We start from the raw sequence: 10,000 nt of genomic DNA, 5'->3' as shown, positions 1-10,000 counted from the left end.
AAGCTCACAGACCTCAGGACTAGTACTCATAGTGGGCGGAGTAGTGCTTACGTTGGCTGGCGGAGTGCAGACCTTCATCGCGGTTTTCATGGACAAGCCGGCCTATTTCGGTCTCTTTTTCGCCAGCGGAATTTTGGTCAGTAGTCCTATTATTTGGTCAGTAGTCCTGTTTAATTTTTAGAATGGGTGATTATCATAGAAGAGTTATTAACAAGTTACTACTCCGTTTTCCCTCCTCTCCCTCGCCTCCTCCTCTCCCTCTCCCCCTCCTCCTTCTCTCCCTGTCCTTCTTCTCTCCTCCTCCTCCTCCTCCTCCTCCTCCTCCTCCTCCTCCTCCTCCTCCTCCCCCCTCTCCCCCTCCCCCCTCTCCCCCTCCCCCCTCTCCCCCTCCCCCCTCTCCCTCCCCTTCCCCCCACCACCTCCTTTATTCCTCTTCCTCCTCCTCATTCATTTCCTCCTCTTCTTCCTCCTCTCCCTCGTCCTCCCACACCACCTTTTTCCTCCTCTCCCTCTTCCACCACCACAATCACCTCCTTCCCCCCCCTCCTCCTTACCCTCCTCATCTTCTTCCTCCTCCTCCTTTTCCTCTTTCTCCTCCTTTCATCCTCTTCCTCCTTTCTCCCTGCTCCTATTCCACCTCTGCTTCCTCTTCCACCTTTCCATCCACCTCCTCCTCCTCCCTTTCCATCCACCTCCTCCTCCTCCCTTTCCTCTTCCTCCTCCCTTTTACTCTTCCTCCTCCCTTTTACTCTTCCTCCTCCTCCTCCCTTTTACTCTTCCTCCTCCTCCTCCATTTCTTCCTCCTCCTTTTCTTCCCCCTTTCCATCTACGTCCTCCTCCTCCTCTTGCTCCTCGTCCATCTCCCCTTACTCCTACTCCTTCTCCCCCTCTCCCTCCTCCTCCTCCTCCTCCTCCTCCTCCTCCTCCTCCTCCTCCTCCTCCTCCCCCCCCTCCCTCCTCCTCCTCCTCCTCCTCCTCCTCCTCCTCCTCCTCCTCCCCCCCCTCCCTCCTCCTCCTCCTCCTCCTCCCCCCCTCCCTCCTCCTCCTCCTCCTCCTCCTCCTCCTCTCCATCCTTTCGCTCCCTCCTCCTTTTCCTCCTCTTCCTCTCCCTCCCTCTGCCTCCTCCTCCTCCTCCCCCTCCCCCCTCTCCTTCCTCTCCCTCCCCACTCTCCTTCCTATCCCTCCCCCCTCTCCTTCCTCTCCCTCCCTCCCCCTCCTTCCTCTCCCTCCCTCCCCCTCCTTCCTCTCCCTCCCTCCCCCTCCTTCCCCTCATTCCTCCTCCTCTCCCTCACTCCTCCTCCTCTCCCTCATTCCTCCTCTTCCCCTCCTGCCCCTCTCCCTCACTCCTCTTCCCCCTACTATCCCTCCCTCCGCCTCCTCCTCCTCTTCCCTTTCCTCCTCCCCCTCTCCCTCCTCCTCCTGCTCCTCCTCCTGCTCTTTCTCCTCCTCCTCCCTCTTTCTCTCCTCCTCCATCTCCTCCTTCCGTTCCTCCTCCTTTTCTTCCCCCTTTCCATCTCTCTTGCTCCTCGTCCATCTCCCCTTACTCCTACTCCTTCTCTCTCCCTCTCCCTCTCCCTCTCCCTCTCCCTCTCCCTCTCCCTCTCCCTCTCCCTCCTCCTCCTCCTCTTCCTCCTCCTCCTCCCCCACTCCCTCCTCTCCCTCCTCCTCCTCCTCTCCCTCCTTTCGCTCCCTCCTCCTTTTCCTCCTCTTCCTCTCCCTCCCTCTGCCTCCTCCTCCTCCTCCTCCTCCCCCTCCCCCTGCCTCCTCCTCCTCCTCCTCCTCCTCCCCCTCCCCCCTCTCCTTGCTCTCCCTCCCTCCCCCTCCTTCCCCTCATTCCTCCTCCCCCTCCTTCCCCTCATTCCTCCTCCTCTCCCTCACTCCTCCTCCTCCCCCTCCTCCTCTCCCTCACTCCTCTTCCCCCTACTATCCCTCCCTCCGCCTCCTCCTCCTCTTCCCTTTCCTCCTCCCCCTCTCCCTCCTCCTTCTGCTCCTCCTCCTGCTCTTTCTCCTCCTCCTCCCTCTCTCTCTCCTCCTCCACCACCACCAAATCCCTCTCCTTCCTTTCCTCCTCCTCTTCCCCCTCTTTCTCCTCCTCCTCTTCCACATTCTCATTCTCTATTCTTCTCCTCATTCATTTTCTCCTCTTCATTCTTCTCCTTCTCTTCCCCCTTCTCCACCCGTCCTCCTTTTCTTTCTCCTCCTCTTCTTCCCCCTCCTCCTCCTCCTCTTCATTCTTCCCCCTTTTCCTCCTCCTCCTCCTCTTCCCCCTTCTCCTTCTCCTTCTCCTCTTCATTCTTCCCCCTTTTCCTCCTCCTCCCCCACCTCATTCTTCTTCTCCTCTATCATCTCCCTCCCTTCTTCCTCTCACTCTTCCCCCTCCTCCTCATTCTTCTTCTTCTCACTCTTCCCCCTCCTCCTCAATCTTCTTCTCCTCTACCATCTCCTCCCTCCCTTCTTCCTCTCGCTCATCCTCTCGCGCTTCGCCTCCCCTTCCCAATCCCCGACCCCTCTAGACGCCCTTCGCCCCCCACAGAGTCTCCTCCCGGGCATCGTGGTGACCCTCGTGGCCTACAGACACTACACCTCCACGAGCTTAGGACTCCCCCTAGGAAGAACAGCCGTGGTCGTCAGGATCCTGCTCGTCCTCTCGTCCTTAATTCTTCTGGCTTCGGTCATCCTCTTCCACCTCGACTTTGCCTCCGTGTGGACGTGGGCACCCAAGGAATCCTTCGGGGTCTTTCAGGATGTCGATGATGCAGGTGGGTTTTTTTTACGTGGAGGGAGAGGGGGATGTATAAGGTGTGTGTGTGTGTGTGTGTGTGTGTGTGTGTGTGTGTGTGTGTGTGTGTGTGTGTGTGTGTGTGTGTGTGTGTGTGTGTGTGTGTTTTCATCGTTATGTTATATAAGAGGTGTTTGTGTATGTGTGTGTTTTCATCGTTATGTTATATAAGAGGTGTGTGTGTGTGTGTTTTCATCGTTATGTTATATAAGAGGTGTGTGTGTGTGTGTGTGTGTGTGTGTGTGTGTGTGTGTGTGTGTGTGTGTGTGTGTGTGTATGTTGTGTGTGTTTTCATCGTTATGAAAGGAGTAAGAATGTGTTAAATGCCAAGATTGTGAATGAGTGATGGGGAATGGAAGGCTAAAAGAGCAGCGCGCGTAATGATTAACATTTTCTAATCTGGAGCGGAGGATCCTGGCGTCTAAGTCAAAAGGAACTCTGTAAAATTATAGGAAGATTAGGGTGTCCAGTGTATGACTGCGAGAAGGGGTGACAATAAGTAGTTCCTCTTTAATATTGCTTGAGCGAAAACCGACAGACTTAAACGGGAAAGAATGAGAGAGGTTTACAAGGAGCATTAAAATAGTCTTTTAACAGCTGGGCATATAATGGTTTTGAGATGTTTAGGGAAACATGTAAAGCAGAACTAAGGCATGTTAGACCAGAGGAGAGCAAGAGTTAATACTTGTTTCCATAGAAGTGGACATATAGAGGTAGACATTTAAGGAAGTGTTGGGAAATTATAATTATTATGATTATTAATTAGGGAAATAATCGTGAAGATTATGACTGCGAGAGCCTGCCGTGATAAAGTTGAATGAAACAGAATTTGATGTCGATAGAATTCGAGTGATTGGAATAATCTTTCTAGAAGGTAAATGCGTGTGTTCGGTTTTCTGATTTGATAAGAAAACCTCATTTAATCCTGTAATATTGATGTTGCAGCTGTGTGGGCAGTTACAATATCGGGGTTGGTTGGGAGCAGCAGCAGCCTCATCTGCTGCCCGGTCACCTTCAACGGCTACCACAAAAGCAGCTCCCCGGTAGCAGACCGAATCACCATGATGTCCGACTGGGTGTTCCAGCCCTCCCCGACCCTCGCCCGCTCCCGCCTGTCTCTGAGTGGGGTGGTCGCAGCGCACAGGAGTTCGCGGCGGGAGATTCTCCACCGGTCCTTCGAAAGCCCCCAGGCACACAATGCGGTATCTCGTTCTCGTCATCCTGACCCTGGGGTTGCGGACCCCCCTGTCCACTCCCCGTGCCAGGCCCTGAACACGTCCACGGTGAGCGACACCTTCCCCTGCAAGGAAGCCATCATCGACGTGACCTTTAAATCAGCAACGATCTCGGGGAAGACGGCGGTGAGGAGCATGCTGTCGTTCAAGCCCGTCGAGAGTTCGGGTGCAGCGCCGTCGCCCTCTGCCTCCATGCCTCACCTGGTGGGCATCCTGCATTCGAGGGCCTGGTCGAGCTCCCCATCCTTTGCCTTCTTCGAGAAATCTGAGGCTCCAATATTCCGGATGCCGTCCACCGCAGACGTCTCGAAGTGCCAGAAGGAGACCGCCGTTCCCGCTCCCGTGACGCCCTCGCCTTCGCACGAGAATCTCCGAGAACACGACAGGGACTGCGCCGCGCAGACAAGCTCAGTTTTACGAAGTCGTCAGCTGAGCACGCCGTCCCCTGCGCACAATGGCCTATCACTGATTACATTCACTTCGTCCTCCAATTCCTCGTCCAGTTCAGGGCCTGTGACGCCATTGTCTTGTGAAGTTCGTTCCACTGGTAAAAAGCCTCCATACGTCTGGCCGGACTTGTCCTTGTTGATTCCCTGGAAGCCTAACATCTCTGCTTCCTCTTCTTTCGAGCACCTGGATATAGCCCGTGCAGAAGCCAGCAAAACCTCTCGGCCACTCGACGCGTCTGCGCAGAACAGCTGCCATTCGCCGTCGCTTAACGTCTCGCCATTCCCGCAGTGCCTCACGTCCACGCCGGCCCACGAGATGCCGCCGACAGTCGCCAGGCCCAAGCCAGCGCCGCCACCGAGGTCCGAAGGCCGCAGTCGGGCCACCAAGCCCACGCCTCCCGTCAGGAGCACGTCGTCCCCGGAGTACAACTCGCCCTCGCCGACTCCCTCTCCCCTTCTGCCCGTCGTCAGCGCCCCCCGAGCAGAGCAGGCCCCTAATTCCGAACTCAGAGGCCACCAGTTTACGTACACGCCCACCACTCCGGTTGGAGGCCTTCTGGCCCAGCGAAACCTCAAGCCCGTTCCGAGGAGCTATCTGGCCAGCTCGGGAGGCTCCAAGAACAACGGGACATTTGACAGTTCTTTCAAAACTCCTTTCTCGCGACGCAGCAGGAAGTCCTCGGACAGCCGGAGCGCGTCCTTCAGGTCTTGCTGGTGAGTGACGAAACTTCCATTCATTCAAGCTTTTTTTACGTTCAAATTCACAAGCAATGTGTTCAATTACATGTTAAAATATTTTTTGTGATATTGTGTAACACAAACACGCACGCACGCACTCTCACTTACCCACTCACTCACTCGCCCACTCCCTCACTCACCCACTCGCTCACTCACCCACTCGCCCACTCCCTCACTCACCCACTCCCTCACTCGCCCACTCCCTCACTCACCCACTCGCCCACTCCCTCACTCACCCACTCGCTCACTCCCTCACTCACCCACTCCCTCACTCACCCACTCCCTCACTCACCCACTCCCTCACTCGCCCACTCCCTCACTCACCCACTCCCTCACTCACCCACTCGCCCACTCCCTCACTCGCCCACTCCCTCACTCACCCACTCCCCTCCCTCACTCACCCACTCGCCCACTCCCTCACTCGCCCACTCCCTCACTCACCCACTCCCTCACTCGCCCACTCCCTCACTTACCCACTCGCCCACTCCCTCACTCACCCACTCGCCCACTCCCTCACTCACCCACTCGCCCGCTCCCGCACTCACCCACTCCCTCACTCACCCACTCGCCCACTCCCTCACTCACCCACTCGCCCACTCCCTCACTCACCCACTCGCCCACTCCCTCACTCACCCACTCGCCCACTCCCTCACTCGCCCACTCCCTCACTCACCCACTCGCCCACTCCCTCACTCACCCACTCGCCCACTCCCTCACTCACCCACTCGCCCACTCCCTCACTCACCCACTCGCCCACTCCCTCACTCACCCACTCGCCCACTCCCTCACTCACCCACTCGCCCACTCCCTCACTCACCCACTCGCCCACTCCCTCACTCACCCACTCGCCCACTCCCTCACTCACCCACTCGCCCACTCCCTCACTCACCCACTCGCCCACTCCCTCACTCACCCACTCGCCCACTCCCTCACTCACCCACTCGCCCACTCCCTCACTCACCCACTCGCCCACTCCCTCACTCACCCACTCGCCCACTCCCTCACTCACCCACTCGCCCACTCCCTCACTCACCCACTCGCCCACTCCCTCACTCACCCACTCGCCCACTCCCTCACTCACCCACTCGCCCACTCCCTCACTCTCCCATCGCCCACTCCCTCACTCCCCCACTCGCCCACTCCCTCACTCACCCGCTCGCCCACTCCCTCACTCGCCCACTCCCTCACTCACCCACTCGCCCACTCCCTCACTCACCCACTCGCCCACTCCCTCACTCGCCCACTCCCTCACTCACCCACTCGCCCACTCCCTCACTCACCCACTCGCCCACTCCCTCACTCACCCACTCGCCCACTCCCTCACTCACCCACTCGCCCACTCCCTCACTCACCCACTCGCCCTCTCCCTCACTCTCCCTCTCGCCCACTCCCTCACTCACCCACTCGCCCACTCCCTCACTCACCCACTCGCCCACTCCCTCACTCACCCACTCGCCCACTCCCTCACTCACCCACTCGCCCACTCCCTCACTCGCCCACTCGCCCACTCCCTCACTCGCCCACTCCCTCACTCACCCACTCGCCCACTCCCTCACTCACCCACTCGCCCACTCCCTCACTCACCCACTCGCCCACTCCCTCACTCACCCACTCGCCCACTCCCTCACTCACCCACTCGCCCACTCCCTCACTCACCCACTCGCCCACTCCCTCACTCACCCACTCGCCCATTCCCTCACTCACCCACTCACCCACTCCCTCACTCACCCACTCGCCCACTCCCTCACTCACCCACTCCCTCACTCACCCACTCGCCCACTCCCTCACTCACCCACTCCCTCACTCACCCACTCGCCCACTCCCTCACTCACCCACTCCCTCACTCACCCACTCGCCCACTCCCTCACTCACCCACTCGCCTCACTCCACTCACCCACTCGCCCACTCCCTCACTCACCCACTCCCTCACTCACCCACTCGCCCACTCCCTCACTCACCCACTCGCCCACTCCCTCACTCGCCCACTCCCTCACTCGCCCACTCGCTCACTCGCCCACTCCCTCACTCGCCCACTCCCTCACTCACCCACTCCCTCACTCACCCACTCCCTCACTCACCCACTCGCCCACTCCCTCACTCGCCCACTCCCTCACTCCCTCACTCACCCACTCGCCCACTCCCTCACTCACCCACTCGCCCACTCCCTCACTCACCCACTCGCCCACTCCCTCACTCACCCACTCCCTCACTCACCCACTCGCCCACTCCCTCACTCACCCACTCGCCCACTCCCTCACTCGCCCACTCCCTCACTCGCCCACTCGCCCACTCCCTCACTCACCCACTCGCCCACTCCCTCCCTCACTCACTCACCCACTCCCTCACTCACCCACCCACTCCCTCCCTCACTCACTCACCCACTCCCTCACTCACCCACCCACTCCCTCACCCACCCATTCCCTCACTCACTCACTCACCCACCCACTCCCTCACTCACCCACTCGCCCACTCCCTCACTCACCCACTCGCCCACTCCCTCACTCACCCACTCGCCCACTCCCTCACTCACCCACTCGCCCACTCCCTCACTCACCCACTCGCCCACTCCACTCGCCCACTCCCTCACTCACCCACTCGCCCACTCACCCACTCGCCCACTCCCTCACTCGCCCACTCCCTCACTCGCCCACTCCCTCACTCACCCACTCGCCCACTCCCTCACTCACCCACTCGCCCACTCACCCACTCGCCCACTCCCTCACTCGCCCACTCCCTCACTCACCCACTCCCTCACTCACCCACTCCCCCACTCCCTCACTCACCCACTCGCCCACTCCCTCACTCACCCACTCGCCCACTCCCTCACTCACCCACTCGCCCACTCCCTCACTCACCCACTCGCCCTCTCCCTCACTCACCCACTCGCCCACTCCCTCACTCACCCACTCGCCCACTCCCTCACTCACCCACTCGCCCACTCCCTCACTCACCCACTCGCCCACTCCCTCACTCACCCACCCGCCCACACCCTCACTCACCCACTCGCCCACTCCCTCACTCACCCACTCGCCCACTCCCTCACTCGCCCACTCCCTCACTCACCCACTCGCCCACTCCCTCACTCACCCACTCCCTCACTCACCCACTCGCCCACTCCCTCACTCGCCCACTCCCTCACTCGACCACTCCCTCACTCACCCACTCGCCCACTCCCTCGCTCACCCACTCGCCCACTCCCTCACTCACCCACTCGCCCACTCCCTCACTCACCCACTCGCCCACTCGCCTACTCGCCCACTCACCCACTCCCTCACTCACCCACTCGCCCACTCCCTCACTCACCCACTCCCTCACTCACCCACTCGCCCACTCCCTCACTCATCCACTCGCCCACTCCCTCACTCGCCCACTCCCTCACTCGCCCACCCCCTCACTCCCCCACTCCCTCACTCCCTCACTCGCCCACTCCCTCACTCACCCACTCCCTCACTCACCCACTCCCTCACTCACCCACTCGCCCACTCACCCACTCGCCCACTCCCTCACTCGCCCACTCCCTCACTCACCCACTCGCCCACTCCCTCACTCGCCCACTCCCTCACTCGCCCACTCCCTCACTCGCCCACTCCCTCACTCGCCCACTCCCTCACTCGCCCACTCCCTCACTCACCCACTCGCCCACTCCCTCACTCACCCACTCTCTCACTCACCCACTCGCCCACTCCCTCACTCACCTCGCCCACTCGCCCACTGCCTCACTCGCCCACTCCCTCACTCACCCACTCCCTCACTCACCCACTCCCTCACTCACCCACTCGCCCACTCCCTCACTCACCCACTCGCCCACTCCCTCACTCACCCACTCCCTCACTCACCCACTCGCCCACTCCCTCACTCACCCACTCGCCCACTCCCTCACTCACCCACTCGCCCACTCCCTCACTCGCCCACTCCCTCACTCGCCCACTCCCTCACTCACCCACTCCCCTCACTCACCCACTCGCCCACTCCCTCACTCACCCACTCGCCCACTCCCTCACTCACCCACTCGCCGACTCCCTCACTCACTCGCCCACTCCCTCACTCATTCGCCCACTCCCTCACTCACTCATTCGCCCACTCCCTCACTCACTCATTCGCCCACTCACTCACTTACTCATTCGCCCACTCACTCACTCATTCGCCCACTCACTCACTCATTCGCCCACTCACTCACTCATTCGCCCACTCACTCACTCACCCACCCACCCACTCCCTCACTCACCCACTCGCCCACTCCCTCCATCCCTCACTCGCCCACTCCCTCACTCACTCGCCCACTCCCTCACTCACTCGCCCACTCCCTCACTCACAGGCCCACTCCCTCACTCACTCGCCCACTCCCTCACTCACAGGCCCACTCCCTCACTCACTCGCCTACTCCCTCACTCACTCCCCCACTCACTCGCCCACTCACCCACTCACTCGCCCACTCCCTCACTCACTCGCCCACTCCCTCACCCACTCGCCCATTCCCTCACCCACCCACCCACCCACTCGCTCAGTTCTTTGTATGAAAACCTTAGTATTTTATGTTTCATTTCAGGACGCGAGAGTTTTGACCACCAAGATTCGACCGCCAACACACATAAGGAGAGGCTACAGGCTCAAAAATATTTTGGTGAATTTCTTCTTGAGCAGGTAAATGTTTTGTTTGCATATTTTACATTTATTTTTTGCTTTGGCGAATACTGATATAAACTTTACTTCGTGTTTAAACTTGTATTAGATTTTTTTTTTTTTTTTTGGATGTGTTAATAATGATTATTAAGATTTTGAAGCAGTCGTTTTATAAACTT

The 10,000-nt window shown here is 59.4% G+C and overlaps 1 protein-coding gene across 1 annotated transcript in view; it reads left to right on the top strand.

The window, feature by feature from the left end:
- Positions 1–9,962, top strand: part of LOC113802087 (DNA-directed RNA polymerase II subunit RPB1) — a 10,337-nt gene extending 375 nt beyond the window's left edge. The window contains exons 2-5 of the mRNA XM_027352548.2: positions 1–136; positions 2,534–2,759; positions 3,725–5,177; positions 9,748–9,962. The exon at positions 1–136 is cut by the window's left edge and continues 22 nt beyond it. Coding sequence (XP_027208349.2) covers positions 1–136; positions 2,534–2,759; positions 3,725–5,177; positions 9,748–9,763 — 1,831 coding nt within the window. The 3' untranslated portion in view covers positions 9,764–9,962. The remainder of the gene's footprint in view (positions 137–2,533; positions 2,760–3,724; positions 5,178–9,747) is intronic.
- Positions 9,963–10,000: the final 38 nt, after the last annotated feature.

Source organism: Penaeus vannamei, chromosome 16 (genome assembly GCF_042767895.1).
Source record: "Penaeus vannamei isolate JL-2024 chromosome 16, ASM4276789v1, whole genome shotgun sequence".
Classification (NCBI taxonomy): domain Eukaryota; kingdom Metazoa; phylum Arthropoda; class Malacostraca; order Decapoda; family Penaeidae; genus Penaeus; species Penaeus vannamei.
The sequence above is the reverse complement of the archived record's forward strand: the minus strand, read 5'-3'. Positions and strand labels throughout refer to the sequence as shown.